The 18553-nt window shown below is 40.6% G+C and overlaps 1 protein-coding gene across 1 annotated transcript in view; it reads right to left on the bottom strand.

Annotated features, from left to right (window-relative positions):
- Positions 1-2085: 2085 nt before the first annotated feature.
- NXPH2 (neurexophilin 2) overlaps positions 2086-18553 on the bottom strand; it is a 64041-nt gene continuing 47573 nt past the window's right edge. Inside the window, exon 2 of the mRNA XM_019480619.2 lies at positions 2086-7785. Within this exon, the coding sequence (XP_019336164.1) occupies positions 7042-7785 (744 nt within the window). The 3' untranslated portion in view covers positions 2086-7041. The remainder of the gene's footprint in view (positions 7786-18553) is intronic.

Here is an 18553-nt window from a genome sequence, read left to right as displayed (position 1 = left end):
TTTCTCAATATGGATTTAAATCAGATTTACAATAGCTACAATTAGTATTAATACTTAGCTTGCCATTTTTAAACATCTGCTTTTAAACTCACATTATAGCCTGTATTACATTCAGGTACAGTATGAGATTATTTTAAAGCTAATCCATACCTCACAATTAAGTATAATCAGGAAATTTCACTTCATGACCAAAATCAGTTTCTTTGGCCCAAAATGAATGTGATTTGTTGTAAGTTATGAAAAATTTGGGGTTTGAGTCCAACATGAGAGAGAATTATTTTAATGTTTGTTTCTTTGCTTCAGCCATCAAAACTGGAAAATCAGTCGGGCTATGCGGGGGCTGTGTCGGACTCCTCCTGGGGGTGCAGGCACCCAATCTGCCTGCCGGATGACAGGAGGCTGCAGCTGCCGGCTGGGGCCAGTGGCAGCACTGATCTTCCCGGTGCTGGCTGAGGGCTGCACCCAGCGGTGGTCCCAGCCAGCAGCACCAGCCTCCTGTGATCCCGAAGGCAGGTCGGGGGCCCGCACCCCCGGGAGCAGTCCAGCACAGCCCTGTAGCCCTCCCAGGGGTGCGGGTGGGCCCTGATCTGCCTGCTGGATCACAGGAGGCTGATGCTACTGGCTAGAACCAGCACTGAAGCCAAGTAAGCCTGGCTTTGAAACTTTTGAAATGTTTTGAGTGCCCTTGTTTTGTTTCATTTCAATTTCACTGTTTCTAGCTCGAAATGCATCAAAACAGCTTCAAAACGAAACACCAGGTGAAACTTCACACAGCTCTAAAAATCATTTGCAGAGACCTATTCAGGAGTAAAGTGGCCTTAGATCACCCTCTTTTATCCCGTCATTCTACTTTATCTAGGAAGGATGTGAAACCATCTTTAACAAATGTGGTGCCTGGGGTTAAAAATTGATGATGTTAATCAAACCTAACCTGGATGCAATAATTTCAAAATTTGGTTGATTCACCTCAGCTTTACTGAGCGTTCCCTTTGCAGCCATAGCTTAGTAACCACAATCTATAGAGATGAAAATGCTTCGTCCCCCAAGCAGCTGAACTACCAACGTCTTTGAATATCTGCAAATAACTCTCCTAAGCAATCCTTTCAGCCTCTCTGCTTCCAAAATGATCAGAATAGTTATTCCACCGTAGCTATGGCCTAAAACTTTCTGTGTAAATGTGTAAAGGCTCTGATCCTGGAACATGAGTGTCTACTTCAGAAAGTACTCAGCAATAGACATTCCAGTCAATTTCCCCTGCACAGGTAACCCCTGAGTTTCACGCACATGGATTTTATATTATTTAATACAGAAAAGCTGTATGAATGACAGGTACAGTAAAGGTAAAAATGAAATTCTGTTTGCTTGGCATGGATGTCCCAAATGTGACGAAATAGACTTCTCACGGTAGGCAAGAGACTTTGGCTCCAGAAATTGCAGGGGGAAAGGGAGGAAGAATAATCTATTACTATTGATTATTATTTTTATCTGAATGTTTTTAATAATGTTAAACAAACACAAATTTAATGCACCCATTGATTCACTTAATGAGACACAGCCTCCACCAGGCAATCACCAGTATGACTCCTATTTTGTGTCACGTTTCTCAGGAGTTCTTATTCAGTTTTCCGTTTTTTTCTTGGACTCTTCTTAACAAACATGCACTTTATGTGTGTTTTGCAACAGCCATTTTCAATGGCTAAAGCCATCATCTTAATTTGAAAAAGTATAAAACATTAGCACTCTAACCCAATAGATCCCAGCAGTAGATTTAAGCGGCTGAAGATCCCAATGTGCTGTAATGCACAAAATACTGTCTTTGTAACAAGCACACCTTTTTAAATGGGTCATGGTAAGAACTGTTACCTTGTTTGGTATCATTTTATCCCTAACAAAGTAAATGCTACAGAATCTTAATGGTGCTCTGTTTTCTTGGGTCTATAGCCTCCTTGATTCTGCTGCACAAGATATAAGTCTGGAATAAGGACATGTTCTGCACAAAATGAAACTTGTAGGCATGTGAATCAAGCTGGAAAATATTTAAGAAGAAACAATTTTTTTTTTTAATTAAAGGATGCCACAAACAAGTGACAGATTTAGCAAACTCTCTTTATTTACATAGAAATAAGTGTACACATATATTCTCTACATGTACACATATATTTGTGTATATACATTTATGGTTTTCACATACTCTACAATAAATACCTTGTAGTTTTGTTTGTTATTAAGTTTTCTATAGTGCTGGGTAAAAATACATGGCAATAAAGTCATGGTTTACGACTAAGTTACAAAAGCACCAAACGTTGAACTCAGAGAATATAGCAATAACTTCTAGCTAATATACACCTAAATCTAGATCAGTGGTAACCAGTCTTTTTTCAGCAGGGCATGCCACAAGGTTAGCTCTGCACCCTACCAGAGTGCCACTCTGATCCCCTTCCTCAGTGCTGTGTGCCACACAGAGGCTGCCCATGCCATGGGTTGATCCCCCCTGTTTCATTTTGTTTCTGTTAATACAATTGATAAACAACTAGTGACCAATAAAAAGTTATTGCAGGAACATGATGAGTCTAAAGGGAAGATATTAAATGCCCAGTGAGACCACTGTGCTCTGAAAACAAAATAGCTGCTGCTGAATGACAAACTTTTTCATAATAACTTGATCTTTGCATCACTGCATATCTGCAAGTGAATACTACAGATAATTATGTCTTTAGAGTATACATCATCAATACCAGGTATGCAAGGTCTGGAATAAGTGACAAGACTTGTGGAATTCAAGATTCCTAAATTTCCTGGGATTGCATGGTTTCAAAAAGCAGGAAAGCTAACTACAAACATGGAAGTCAAACAAATAAGCTCCTCTCTTGAGGCCTGATGAACATAGTGAGCAAGAAACCATCATTCCTAACAACTGCCTCCCCGCTGCTCATCTCCCTCTGAGCAGGTGAAGAGGAGGGTCAGATTCCTATGAAAAGACCTTGGCAAAGTGTATGATTAGTGTTAGGAAGCAGTAGTTGTATGACAAGTCAGGAACAGCAGGGAAAGTGGAGAAAGAAACCTCCTGCCCTCCCATGTGTGCAGAGTAAGTGGCAGCAGGTGCTGGGGAACCAGAGTGGTACAGGGTGTGACTGTTGGCTCCTTGCAATTGGGAGCCAGTCTCTGAGGGATTCGTGGGGAAACTGGCAGGGAGCCTCGCTGATCCTGACTGAACAGCTGCAAGCTCCTATTTGCTTTTGAAAGAATGAAGGAAAGGCAACCAAAAGCCTAGAACAGTCTTTCTCTTCACATTTGAATGACCCCTTGCTCTCCACACCTCTGGCAGGGCCAGGGATCACAATATGTACTGCTGTTGTTTTGTTTTCAGATGCCACTGGGCAGCCGTAGTAAAAACACACTCAACCTTGGAGCCCTTCTAGGAGTTCAGGCAAAGGCGCGATAGGAGCTGATGCGCAACCCGTACAATCGCACCTCTTACCATGAGAGATGCTTGCCATGCCAATCGTGCCTTATTGCCAGCGCAGGGGGAGCCCATAATTACAGTCCCTGGCTCCCCCTGCACCAGCAAGTAGCAAGTTCCCGTGCAGCTGATGAGGCTCACAGCCAGGGCAGTGGGTGATGCACCCCTGCAGATGGGAGCCTTGTCAGCTGATGGGGCTCCCAGCCACCCATTCAATTAATGGTGTGATAAGAACAAGCCACAACATTTTATTACATTATTTTTTTTGTAGAATAACTTTGTGGCTTAGTCCTTGTGTTATCATGCTATTAATTGATTGAATGTGTCTGGGTCACAATTTAAGACATGATTAACTGGTTAATCATGCCTTAAGTGTAATGTGCAGATGGGGCCTTAGTCACGCATCTGCATGGCTGTAGACTCCTGGCAGCACTTGCTTCCATGTTACGTACACTCCAGGCAGAAAAGACCCCAGACTTGCATTAGCAAGTCAAGGGATCTCCACTTCTTAGCACCGGGGTGTCAAACACAACATGGCAATTAAACTTGGAGGGTCAGCTTTCTCTCCTGGGGCCTAACGAGGGGTAGAACAAAGCAGCAATCCCCCAGCAGAGACACTGCAAGTAAAATGCCTTGGGTAGAAGAAAAAAATACCTGCAACCTCCTCCCCATAGGGTGACTACTCACACTGTAATTAACTCTTTGAACAAAAAGTTAAGCATGTAATGGCTAAGGAGGAGCCACAGCTAGCCATTGCCCTCTTTTTACTACCTCTTTGCCAGCCGAAGGGTGTTTGTGCCTGAAAGCTTGCTAAGAAGACTTTTTCCAACTATTTGAGTTGGTCTAATAAAAGATATTGGATTTACCCAAAAAACCTGTCTGCCAGAGATCAGTCTCTGAATTTCAAAGAGCAGTTTGTGTGCATAGGTGAAAACAAGCAGGAAATGGGAAATGATCTTTGAAATGTCCTCACCCTGTGCATCAAAATAAGGTGCAAGGAATAATATGAGCCTGCTATGAGGAGAGATACAGAACTCAGCAGACACCACTGTGGCCGTTTATCAATTTGTGCCAAATTCAGCAAAGATCTGAACTGCGCGTGTGTTTTCTTCTCTTAAATCAGCGGGACTTAAGGATGTTTCATCAGCTTCAGGGAGTAGAATTTGAATGCAGAGCCGATGGATAGTCCATGGGCCCACAGTTGTGGAGGCTCGTAAAAAAGGAACATTTCATGATATGAGGTATCGTGACAAAAAAATGAGATGAAAATCTACTCCGGTGTTTTAAAAGCATTGAGATGAGTGATAATTGTTTTATCTTCTTTTACAACATTACTAAGCATTGTAGAAAATTAAAACTAAATAAACTACAAGAATTGTGCACAAAACATGGGGTTTATTTGCTTTGTAGGAGTAAATGAAGAAAGGCTCTCCCTCACTGGATCTTCTTGCATAAGCCATCTTACTCCCTCCGCTACCTGCTGCCTTGCTCCCAGCCCCATTCCACTTTGCCAGATCTTACCTGTTTCTTGCTACCTCTCCACTTCCTGCTTTGCTTCCAGCCTGATCTTTCTTACCACCGCCCAACCTTTGCTTGCTGCTTTGCTCCCAGCCCCCTCTTGTTAGTTTGCCTTTTGCTCCTTTCCCCAGTTGCTTCTCCCTCCCTTCCTAAGTGTGGTTTTCCTCCCAGGCTGATCATGCTTTGCCTCTCACCTCCTCCCTGATCTGATCCACTTCTCACTCCTTCCCCAACTTGTAGCTCTGTTCCCTGCCTGCTGCTGCTCTTCTTCCTGCCCACTTTCTGATCATTCATATGCCACAAAAATGGGCTGTGCATACCACTTGTGGCATGTCTGTTGTGGGTTGGCCACCCCTGATCTAGAGCACACCCTACAGAACATAAAACATTATGAAGGCATTAGCAGTCATAGACTAAAAAAATGGAAAACTCTGTTATTGAGAATGGGAGACTATATGCACGAAGTGAGTGGAAACCTTTAGATTCTCAATAAAACCAAACCACATTTCTAAATTTGTAACCTTAGGACAAAAACAAATCCAACGTTTTCTTTAACAAAGAATTTTAAAACATTTTTCAGTATGACACTTTACAAGCAAACGGACAAAAAAACGATGCAGGTGAGGTCCTTTTTGCCTTGACATATAGTCTGTCTCCTTGTCTGTTTAGAGACACTGCCATACTTTTACATGTTAGCAAAACTTAATTTTCATGTTAATGTACTTTTCTGCCAGCACTCATCAATGTTCACTTACATGTAACAAGACATCCCCCCCTTTCCCAACTACTTCCTTTCCAGATCTCAGCAAGGATCTGTGACATCAGAAATGATAAAGTGTTGGCTTTCATTTTTTTTACATGCCTTTTTACTTAAGAAAGCTCATGTGATGTTTATGCTTACTTTTGCACCACAGGAGTAAATTCTGCTGTTGGCTTCAGTAGAGCCATGTTGTTTGAGGCCAGCTGGAATCTGGCCATAACATTTGGATATCTGCATAGGGTCTCAATATTTAGATGTTTGTTGACCTTCTATTTTTCAGTGATTTTGGTTTTTTTTAATTAATTTGAAGACAGTCATTTTAACTGGGACTCATGAAAAAGAAAGTGTGTCCTTTTGGGATATTGGCCTTAATTTATGATATTTTTCTGTTAGCTAGGAATGTAATATTAGGATGGGGCTCTACAGCAAGACGTAAAGATAAATGCTTACTTCTAAATGAAACATCTACTCGTTGTTGTTGCTCTGGGACTCACTGAACGCAGATCAAGGTACACGTGTTCTACTGTAAAACTAGTACTGGTATATGTGTAAACACCTGAGAATAAAGCAAAGCAATGGCAACCACAGCAGGGAGAAATGTACACCAAACCTGTACTGACAGGGTCTCACAGGGTTAGCAATGTCTGATTACACCATTGCATATCCAGAGGTAAGAAAGCTGAAGAAAGAACTCTTTTATGTCAATGTCTACACCTACTTTTTGAAATGCACAGGAAGAACCAACTTCCTGTCATTTCTTTCATAGAAATACCATTTTCTTCAAAGGTTAGGACTAGATTCTTCAAGCCCTGTGTATATAACCATCAAAATCAATGGGAGAGTTAATAGTTACTGGGGTTTTTATATGGACATCCTGTAGCAGTCTTATTTGTCACTGTTTGTTGTTTGTGTCTCCAGTTCCCACTCTGTGTTGAGAACTTAATGTGTAAGTGCTGTACAAATCAACTAAAAGACACCAATGTATCTGCTAGCTCAAGCAGCCTTCCAACCTGCTTCAATAATTTTCAAGATCAGCGTTTGTGACATGCATAATTTTGTTTCTTCTTATCCTGCATCTGCTTGACACTTCCCTTATTAATGACAACGTAGCTGGAATGCAACTTTTTCAAATGAAAATGGGTTTTACATAAACAGTTTGAATATTTACGATACAGCACAAACACAGCCACAAGTTTTGAAAGACCTTAACCTGATAGGAAAGCATTGTCCTCATAGATTAAAGGAAACTCTTATGTTTATGACCAATGCTGAATTTCTACAGTTATTCAGAACACGGATCACATCAGCCAGAGGACAAGTATGGAGTCTCGCTATGGTAATTATAATCAGGGCAGACCTTTTGCACCAGTTTGTAATCTACACTGTAAAAAGCAATGTAAATACAGATAACTTTAAATGGTTTAGAGCACAACCAAGAAACATGGCTTTGGGTCTGCTCCTGGTAGCAGATCTTTGAAGGGTCAAAATTGCACAATGCAGTTTTCTTAGCACGATCTGTTTTTTCATACTCAATTCGACAGTTGAAGGACTTGGATTCCTTGGTCTCCAGTGTTGACTGTGGCGATGATTCAAATTCCACCACTTTGGAAGGTGGCACCAGGCTTACAGAAACATTTCCCAGACCCGTGGAGTTATGTCGGAAATAAACGCTGAAGGTTCCATTGCCATGGTCAACAATTTTCCCTGTGATGAGGAGATTAAGTTTAACAGTTTTGATGTTGGAGTGGAAGTCTCCCCAGCCAAACATCTTCTTGAATTTCCCAGTTTTTACAATTGGTCTGCGTTTAGTTCGTGCAAGAGACTCCTGAACCTCAGTGATGTTGGACAGCCAATCCCAAAAGTTGTCTATGCTGTCTGAATATGACACCTGGCCATGTTTCAACACTGGTGATGGCTTAACAAATAGACGTAAAGGATTTATGATCCTGGAATGGACAACGTTGTCGACCAATGTCTCTGCAGCATCTTTGTCTTCCCAATCCAAAACATCTGTAGCACGAACTACTTGTTTCGTGTCACAAAATATCTGTTTCAAGAGAGAGAGAGACAGGATTATAGAAAGTGAAAATGAAAATGGAAAGATAACTAAGTCAGCATTAATAGTATTCATTTTTATACAGATAGGGTCCCATCCCTGATTATTCTTTACACAAAAAATTCATTCAAGGGGACTACTTTAATTAGTTCAGACTAATTTTAGAATACTACTACTAGTTTAGACTAAGGATTTTATTGGACTGGGACTAAGAGGGAAAAGGTCTGTTTCTCGGCCAAAGTGCATAGTGTCTGAAAAGCAGAGCGAAAGGAAGAAGCAAAATTTTGTGGGGTTTTTTTTGCCACTTAAAAACCTCCAATCTGATCTTTTTTCTAACCCTTCCCTTTGAAATCATTTCTCATATTTCAGCTATTCCCTGAAGCCTGCTTTTTACAATGTCCACATGACAGTCTTTAACCTTTAGCTGTGCTATACTTGTTCATACCTTGTAACTGTTGGAGAGCAAAGCTTATTCTGTTGCCATGAATAAAATGCTACCTACAGCTGCAGGTACAATATAAAAGTAAATTTTAAAGTTGATAGATGTTAAATAACAACTTGATACACAAGTAAGAATAACCATGATTTTGGATGCTCCAGTTTCAGCTGCCCAATTTACCACCTTACAGGGGATCTGACTATCTGACTTTCAAGGATTATTAAGCAATTCATCCACTGAGACTTAGGTCCTGCTTAGGTCTTCAACACAGAAAATCACTAATTTCATCTGAAAATGTTAACTAGGAAAAGCTGAGTGTAAAGCAAAAACATTGCTTTTAATAACTTTATTGTTAAATGTTGATGAAACGGAGAACTTTAGGTTGTAAAAGTTGAATGTGTGAAAATAGTACACTGAGATTTCTGGCTATTCTGCACTTTTGTGCATCCACTCTTGGAACTGTGCGTGGAAGGGAGCCTGTGAATTGTGCATAGAATCATCATGTGATCATATAGACCAGCGGTTCTCAACCTTTTTTGTACCAGGACCCATTTGTAAACATCGATGGCCAGTCCCAACCCAGTGCTCCTCAGTCCCAACCTGCTGCCCCTGCCCACGGGTCCCAGCCCCCCAGTGTGTGGGGCAGGGGGTGGGTGTATGGGGCTGCCAGTCTGCAAGGGCAAAGCCACAGTTTCACACATTTTTCTCCTTTAAAGGAGAATCTATTTTTAATGTTTGTTGATCCTTTTTTAAAATTTGTTCACAACCCTTTCGTATATTCTTGCAACCCAGGGGTTGAGAAACACTGATATAGACTATATCATTATGCATATACATACAGCGGACAGCTGCTGGAACGTATAACTTTGGCAGGTTTGGAATGAAGGGCTAATTTTTCATTTCTATATACTCTGTTCTATATACTCTCCTTCAGAATAGTCCAGATGACACTTGATTCATAAATATAGATTTTTTTGTGCTATTTTTATCATTTAGGGGCAATGCTTAAAATCAGACTAGACTAAAATGTTGTTTTCAATAGTGTTAATTTGTAGGTCTGCTATTTCTTAAGTTTGATCAATAACTGATGTTGTGCTTGTACAGTATACTCCTTTATTTTTAATTTTTAGGTGCCTCACTTTGTAAAACAGAAAATTAAGAAGACTTAGTCTATACTATAATATTATTTTTAGAAATAAAGCCATCTGTTACAGTAATAAAACTAAAAAACGTCACCTAACCCCATGAAGTTACTATTCATGGTCTCTTAATAACATAAATCAGTGAGGGTCAACCTTTCTGGCAGGCATGCCAGAAATTAGCCCTGAACCCTCCGAGTGCCACTCTGATCCCATTCCTCTGTCTGATCTTTTGCTCTGCTTTCTGCTCCTTCCCTGATCTGCTTTGCATGCAGAGGCTGTGCATGCCATGTAAACACCGAGAGAAACTTGAATGGAAACCCTCAGTCATATCTGCAAGCATTCCCAATATGAATTTGCGATTAGAACTGAAGCTACCATCTGACTTCCTAAACCAAAACACTGAACTTGCCAGGCTTGAGAGCTGGATCCAGATTTAGTAGTCAGGCTCATATCTCTAATTCAACTTGCATAAATTCTCCTCTTTAGATGCAGAAGGAGAAAAAAGACAATAAAGATAATTCCTAAATGGAGACCTTGTATGTCAAGTTTCTGCCTGTGGACTAAATTTTTCATGGTTGAGTTATAAACTTGTAAAAATAGGGGATTTTAATGGAAACACTGACAGATGCTTATCTGTAACAGCACAAATAGCATTGCTGTAATGATACTATGGAAAACTGTCAATATGATAGAAAAGCCTGGGTGAAGTAACGTCATGTTTATGTATAGCTCTTCAGCCACTTTCAATCTTGTTCACAAGTTAAAAAGCAGCTGGGTGATGTTGGGAATAGGACTTTGCGGTGCAGCCGGCCATAACCACTGCTAAGAAAATAACTTATCTCCCTTGCTGCAGAAAAAGCAATATTGCTTGGATTAAACAAGAATTGATGCAAACCCTCACCTATCCCTGAAGTAAAAACCTGACCCGCACCTTTTCAGAGGCATAAATAATGTAACTATTTTCTCTCATTCCCTGATTGCTACTAGGCCAGGATTTACCAATGGGTGATATGTGTTTTTTAAACCTTGTTTCCTGCCTGGCCAGAAGCAGACATTCAGAACCTGTTCTCCCCACTTGTTTCAAGCAAGGTTCATGGACTTGCTGATTAAACGTGTTGGTGGCCAGTCTAAACTTGTGCTGTTGCGACCATGAATGGAAGCTGTGCTGGTGGTAGCAAAAGTGAGAAATGCTGAGAAAAGAAGATTAGAAAGGATCTGTGACATGCGTGTCTCTTAACACCAAGTGTATTTACAGTTGATTAAGTTAAGCCCAGCCAATGGTATTTGCCCTTTGCTGAGAACTAGGCTTGCACACCATTATCTTCCTGTCCTCAGCACACTTGTTTTGCTGGGTTTTCTTTTCTTTTTTTTTTTTTTTTTTTTTGGCGCTATGTTGGTGCTGCCATGCTTGTTAGATGTCCGGCCTTTCCTCCCAGTTCTCCTTGGCCTTGTCTACACTGCAAGCTTTAGCTGGCAAGAGACAGCAGCTACCAGAGCCAATGCATAAGCACCCATTGCTTTGTGGCAGCCCCATGCAGCTCCCAGTGCATCCATGTAGCTCCACTTCAGCTGTGCTGACAGGGCATGAAGTGGGGGGCACAGCAGCTGGCAGAAGGTGTGTGTGTACATGTGTTCTCTACCAGCTGCTGGGCAGTGGCAGAAGCCATCTTTCATTCAGAGACGTAATGCAACTCTGCCAGCAGAAAGAGTCTGGTGCCACGGTGCAGCTTTGACTGGGAATTTTGCTGGCAGCACTTCAGTTCTGTTGGCAAAGCCAGGCAGTATAGATCAGGCCTTAGAAGTAAGAAATTGTAGAGAGCATTGCCTAATTGGTAGCACTTGGTATATGCCTATTCAAGGCACTTCACCTGAAAATGAGGCAGTAGGAAACGAGGGTACAAGCATGAACACAGAATATGCTGGTCCAAACGTGGTACGGAAATGCAAAATGTTGTGGCGTGGGCAACTGTGTATACAGCAGTTAAATGAGCAAAATGACTTGGTACACTGTTGATGGGGTCTTTAAAATAAAAATACTATGATCATGCTGGGGTGGGGGGGGATCACAGCACCAAACCATGCTAAGCAAAATCTATATTGACTCACGGTACATAACATATCCTGTTTTATAACATGGTTATTCCACAGTAATAAGCACCCCAGCATACATATAGGATAATCAAATATACGTCAGCAGCAAACATTCACAGATTACTGCATCTGACAATCTTCCATTTAGCTTTGCATAACATGTGAACACATGGTTATACAAATCATTTTATTATGAGTGAATATTTCTGTACAAAGAATATTTTTTCTGAGTTGGAGGAATAAATGTGTTTGTAAGTGGTGAGTTAAACTTTACACACACACACACACACACACACACACACACACAGACTTTACCAAATTTATATTGTTTGCAGACTTAAGTCCTCTTGAATCTAGTGTAACCCTTAATATCTGACTTTACCTAATTCCTGTTGCTATCTTGTCCCACTTCCATTGACAGAGCCAAGCTTAAGAGCTGCAGAAGTGGTAAGGTAAATCAGTTGCTTGAAGATGAGCGATGCAAGCTCTTGATAAAGAAATGCTTTATGTTTTACAAATGTTTAATATTTTAAAACTGTTTTCAACAAAGAATGACTTGATTCTGGAATTGAATGCTCAATGCACAGAGCTTACACTAGAGGAACCCAGGGAGCTGAAATGTGGTGAGATTGTTAGAAAAAGGAATAATTTCTGTGCTTTTCAATGTATAATGCATTTTTTAGTGTGCAGATTCTTTTATTTTAAGTCAAAAGGTTTTACAGTGTAAGAGAACTGAACCCTCTGAGGATCCATTTTCCTCCATACACTGTAAATGCTCCTTGTTTGATGACGGCTTTTTTGCTATTGGCAAGCATGGTCCTGTGCCTTTTGTTAGGTTGTTTATTCACTTTGGTTAGCAATTTACAGGAAATAAAAAATCTGCAATAAAAGAATGAAGCACATGCTGGAAAACTGACTTGCTCAGTATCTCACCCTTCTGCTGTAGTGCCTGCTTTCTAGTAAAAAACAGTTCTTTAGTATTTGAAAAATACTTGTTTAGTCAAGAAAGAACTTGTGCACTTCAATTGGTTTGATTTTTTTCAATGGTCCATTCTTATGCTTTTATCCATTTCTCCAAAGCCATAGATTTTTAGGCCAGAAAAGAACTTCAGATTATTTCTTCTGGTCTCTTTAATGCCTCAGAACTTGATCCAGTTACTTCTGTCCTAAGCCCAGTAGCTTGAGTTTGCCTAAAGCATATCATCCAGAAAAGTATCCAGTCTTGAAGATGTCAAGAGAGGGAGAATCCACTACTTCTTTTGGTAATTGTTACCTCCACCAGGCTGGGAAGTTAATGCCTGGAAATAGCTCCTTGCGCAAGCTTGTTTACAACACAGCCATTTCCCATGGAATGGTGACAAAGCTCAAGAAATATTATCTTAAGAATATATTCATGTCCCTACTATAACTGTATAGTACTTCTCTGGCTTTTTCACACTAATTTCAGTATCTCTACTGTCTTTTATGCCATAAATAGCAATAATAATGCAGAATCACTGAACTGCTGGAACAAAAACCTAAGCTTGAAGAAGGGGAAAAAGAGAAATTGCTCTGCTTTATCTGTTTGAACATTCAATGATTTCCAACACATTTATCAAATTTTAAATAATTTATGTCTTGACGGGCTTATCAATTTTGCAGAGAGCACACATTAGCTAGATACAATGATATCATATTAGCTTTTTCAGCATCTTACACTTGAGTCCAGCAAGAATAATAAAAACTCAGACCTTCATCAATTAAATGGAAAAACATAAAATTGTATTCCATTATAGCCTTTTTTGTAAGAAAATGATGACAGGTTCTAATAATTCATCATAACAAGCTGAGCTTGAACTTTACTGATAATTAAATGTGTTTTTCCCAAAGGCAGTGGCTGTGATGGGTTTTATGGTAGCAGATGTGATTGCTATCAGGAATGCTGTAAGGAACCCAGAAATTAAGCAGCATCTTTTAGCCGGACTATACAGAAAAGTCATATTCAGTTCTATCTAGGCACAGGCGTATTTTTCAAAATTTGCTGTGAACCCACATGCTTTCATTATAATAAGGACCATTTAATTTGCATTTACCAATAGTGGAAAAGAAGTCCCTGATTCAGGTGAACAGTTAAACAAATGCTTACCTTCATGCATTTGATTCAATCCATTCCTACTTAGCAAAATATGTTTACGGGCTTTTCTCAAACAAAGCTTAAACTCTTAATAACATGTCAGGTGGACTCAATGTGGCTCTTCTTCAGTAGTGTAAAAAGAGGTTCAGTGCTTTGCAGAAGTCTATGGAGTGGATAATTAACCAACTAGTGCATAATCTTTGCACTAGTACTAGGTATTGTTGGATTATTGGATTATACCAGTTAGCAAAGATCAGTGCCTATTATTTACATTGTTTGAAGGTATGGATTACCAACAGATCAGATCAGGAATTTTCCATCTGTTTTTGTCACATGTAACAGGCTGGTTTATGTTTCTATCTCTGTATCAAACTGCAATCTTAATTTGACGTTGTTAGCAGTAGTTAGAAATATGTTGTTGTACCTGCCTAGCAATATACATTTTTCAGTAATCCTTTGGGAAGTTTTTGTTTTCCATTGAGATTATCAAAACAAATTATTATTCAGGTCAACCAAAATTCAGACACTTCCGTTTGTGTAGGTGAATTGAAATGTTTCATGTCTTCATCAACGGTCATGAGACACAACAGACATGCTAGGTCAGACACCTTGTGGCCCTGTTCTCCTACAGCACGTGATTTCTCATGTAGATCTATATCTCCCTCTATGGACCACAGTTCCACTCCAATTGAAATCCTATGGTGCATGATGGGAAGATACAATCAAACAGAGTGTCTGGTCTATGTAGAAGAGGGAGCTTAGACAGACATAGTTTTGTACTGAAACTGAAGTTTTTTACATTTTCTGTTCTATGAAACATTTTGATATTTCAAATTTAGGTTTAATTCTGGCTGGACCAAAACAGATGTCAAAATATCCGGCTCTCTCACAGCATAGAAATTCTGATTTTTCAATAAACTCTAGTTCCCAGCCAACTGCCCACTGGAAATTGTGGGTACAGACCTAAGTTACATTTATTGTGCAATCAGCTCCTTGAACATGCTCTATAGCCATGCTCTTACAGAAGTGCATGGCTGCAGAGCTTTTTAAAAGTACCCGATGGCACAACAATCTGAACCCTCATTACATAAGCGTTCAGATGAAGGTGCTTCAAAGCAGAGCACCTTTATTAATGTCTGTCAGTGCATGCTGGGAAGAGGGCTGGATTGAAACAGCTCAGCCCTACCCCTAGTGCTGTCTTCAGAATAGGAGGGGAATAACCTCGGGGGAGGGGGGGGCACTCCAATTCACCCATCCCACCCTCCAGCCCAGGCTGGGCAAACCCAGACGAACTCCCTCCCCTCCTATTCTGAAGACAGCACCGGGGGGGGGGGGGTGCAGCGGGGAGGAGGGGGCTAGGGGAAAGTACCTGCAGACACATAGGTGCTCCAAACTGGAGCTCAATCTCCCAACCCCCAGACCCAAGAGCACATGTCTGTTGGTAGTGGGGAATGCTGTAACTCATGGCACTTCCTGCAAAGCACCATGAGTTACAGTGGGAAGCTGTACATCTGTCAGTGCCCTTTAAGTTAACTGTAGCTGGAGCCAATGAAAGTTCAGGACATAAAGTGCTTGTAGGGGATAGTGAGCACTTGTCAGAATTCATCCCCATGTTTCCCTCCTTAGATCTATTTAGCATGAAATAATTACAGGTTGACTATTGGCAATGATTTTTGATATTTCTGAATCAGGGGGGTTAAGTATCAGAGACCCTGAAAACAGATCATTTAGCTCCTGCATTTATTTAAAAAGGGGTGGGGGCAGAGGTGGGAGGAAGATGTTGCAGAGGAGTAAAACAAAGCTCTGGCCCTAGTTTGTGGAGAAGGTATGGGATTGACTTATGACATTAGACCATTTACAGATGTAAGGGGCAAACAACACAGATTCACAAGTGTAAGCAGTTCTCTCATTTGAACTAAATTGGTCAAAAGGAATGAAAAGAACAAGGATGCACATTGGTCAGGACTTAAAAAATTACCAAAAACCTCCCAGATAGAAAAGTCAGGGGCCTTTAACTAGAGGTGTAGTTGGGCAGTTTTGCCTCCCTAAACAGTGGCGGCAATGTGGGGGCAATAGCAGCAGCTGGGTCCCTGATGGCAGTGGTGCTGGACCGGTTGTGGAAGTGGCTGATGTTTTTGTGCCTCCCCTGCCCCAAGTCAGCGACCAGAGCCTGTGCCCTGCCTGCCTCCCCTTTCCCCCTTGCCTTTAGCCCATACTTGCCTCCTCCTCCCTCTGCACATTTGATAAGGTATCTTCTTTTCCTACTGATATGGAGAGAACAGAAACTGCAACACTTTCTCCCACCTGTCCCTTCAGGGATTACAGTGGCTTTTGTTCTCCCGTCACAGTTTTGCTCCTTAATTCCTAGGGTCTACGGACCTAACTCTTCCTACTGCTTGAAGCACACGTGGAAAGCAGAGAGCTATATCTGCAACACAAGAATGTTTCTCTACTTCTGTGCGCTAGGCAGAGCAGGGAGCATGTCACAGTCTGCCAGTGAGCACAGACACGGCTCACTCCCTGGCTAGAGATCTATGGACTTGGCACAGGGCAACCTTCAGCAGAGGGACAGGCTGATTAGAAAGCAAAAGGTCACTTATCAAAGCTACTGGGAACATTAAATAAAGTTTGGTTCTATTTTGGAGACAGAGGTTGAAAATGGTCACCCTTTCTCACTATGTCCTCCTTTCAGCAATGTTTTGCTTTGCCTTTGCTTATCAGTCTTTCTATAGTTGCACATTTCTTTATTTCAAGCTCTCCTTTTTAAAGCACATTTTACAAAGAATTACCAGGAATCAAATAGAGCCATGCTGCCCATTAATTATGACAAAGCTATTATTAATCCAACTACCCTTGAAACAACACCTCTGGCAATACTTCTAGCTATAAAGAGCAAGCCATATTGACTTATTTTCCATCACTGTTTTCTACATCATTCCACTTGCAAAGATGAGAATTTTTCATTAAAAAAATACCTTTGGTTGGAAATGTGGGAAGTCTTGTCAGCCTCTGTTGTAATCATTGAACAAAACCCATTATTTCTGATTTCAGGGAGTAAGCCTTGTATTGGTTGATACAGTATCAGTTAGACCCTAGTAACACTAAAGACCCTTCCTGTTTACCTTGATTAACAGAGAAATCTGAGTTTTGCTAAACATCTGTCAAAATCTTTGAACTAATTATTTCCTCAGTGTAGATTGCACACAAATTGCTGCCACAATTCACCCATACTAATCAGAGGTTCGGGGGAGGAGAATGGTAGAGCAAGTGGTTGGCATTTATCCCTCTAAATGCCCTTTGCAATCTGGTTAGCAAGGGCACTCTGTTCACCTTCCTAAGCTTCAACCATTTTCATTTTAGCGTTGTCATTCACCCCTTAAATTGTAAACACAAACGGCTAGTCACCATGATGCCCTTCCACATCCATCTGGAGATTATAGTAGTTTTGAGTTACTCCTCTTGCATTGTTAAAAGCTAACAGTAGTCACCATTTTTAGGGTTCACTTGTCCGATTAGTAGTCTCATTTTTAAAAAATTCCTAAAAATGATATATTGTTAATAATACCTGTTTCAGCAGAGAGATTCATCTCATGAGCAGAACACTGAAATCTAGGACATGATTTTTCAGAACTGCTGAGCATCCAGAATTTCAGTTGAAGCCAGTGAAAGAGTGGGTGTCCAGCAACAATACAAATCAGCCCCCTTACTCTATTTGGGGTTTGCAAATTCCTTTGCACCTGAAAGTTTTAAAGCAGCTACAGCCAGTGCAACTTTCCTTCTCTAATGAAAGGTAGCCAGAAATCCCCTGTTCTGTTCAATAGCTTATATAATTGGATTGCTTTAACCATTTTGTCCTGTCTCCTGTAGTTAAAACTAAAATGACAAACTTGCTTCAGCAGAAAACCCTCATGATCGAACCTTGCAGCCCATTAAATTTTCTGCTTGTAAATGAATCTCACAAAGAACTTCCTTCCCTGTAGAGATGCACCTGAGTATCAACCCTGCTGACAAAACTGAAACCAATCTTTGCTGCACAACATATTGCTCTCAATGATTAGTGGTATGACTTCCCCCAAAGCCATCTCTCTTCTGAATCTTTGGGGAATTGTCAGAACAGTATAATAGGAAAGTGACAGAGTGGGAATAAAGAATGACAGAATCAAGCTATACATCAAGGAATTAATTGTGGGTATTAGTATTTCCTGCTGTAATGCATCATTGTCTGAAAACCTAGTAACACAGATAAGTACAAACTCAAACATCTGAAGGAAGCATAAAAACAATTGCAAACCTTGCACAGTTTGCCTGAAACTTTATTTAACAGTTAGCCTTTTACAGATATCTTTCAAAAGTTGCCAAACTAACATAGAAGCTAACACAAAAAGTATAAATTGGAAGCATAAAAGCAAATCTATAGCCTTAGCACTGTTGTTGCTGCTAATGTGGAATATGGCAAATTCTTTCTCTATCTCTCTGCCAGTAATTTGAAAACCTAATGAAGCATGTCTCTACGAGCACCGTGGAAAGGCAGTTTGCCCTTTTTCCTCAGAGATCTAAGAGAGGAAATGTATCTCTGTCTATTATTCGTATACATATATAGTTAAGGGTTAAGGAAGAATTTTTCTACTTTTGATGGTAACACAAAGTAGCTTTCAAACAGCCCAAGAATAAAAATATCAAGCTACAACATACAGGAAATATGTTTGTAGACATGCCAATTTAAGCTGTGATCTCACTGCACGTCCTAAACTAAACTGATTTTAGGCCTGCTTGGCTAGGAAATCTCAAAAGAAACTTCAGTGTGATTCAGAACGTGGTCTCAGCTGCTCAGGACATGGGATTCGTTCATCTTAGGAGTCATTAGCAAACAGAGCTGCAGCATAAAGGATGCTGCTACTGGAGGTGCTGCCTTTTGGATGTAATGAAAACTCAGGATGCCAGCGGTTAGGATCGTTAATGATTTAATGGCCCTTT

The sequence above is a fragment of the Alligator mississippiensis genome, chromosome 4, assembly GCF_030867095.1.
Source record: "Alligator mississippiensis isolate rAllMis1 chromosome 4, rAllMis1, whole genome shotgun sequence".
Classification (NCBI taxonomy): domain Eukaryota; kingdom Metazoa; phylum Chordata; order Crocodylia; family Alligatoridae; genus Alligator; species Alligator mississippiensis.
This window is presented reverse-complemented; position numbering and strand designations above follow the sequence as displayed.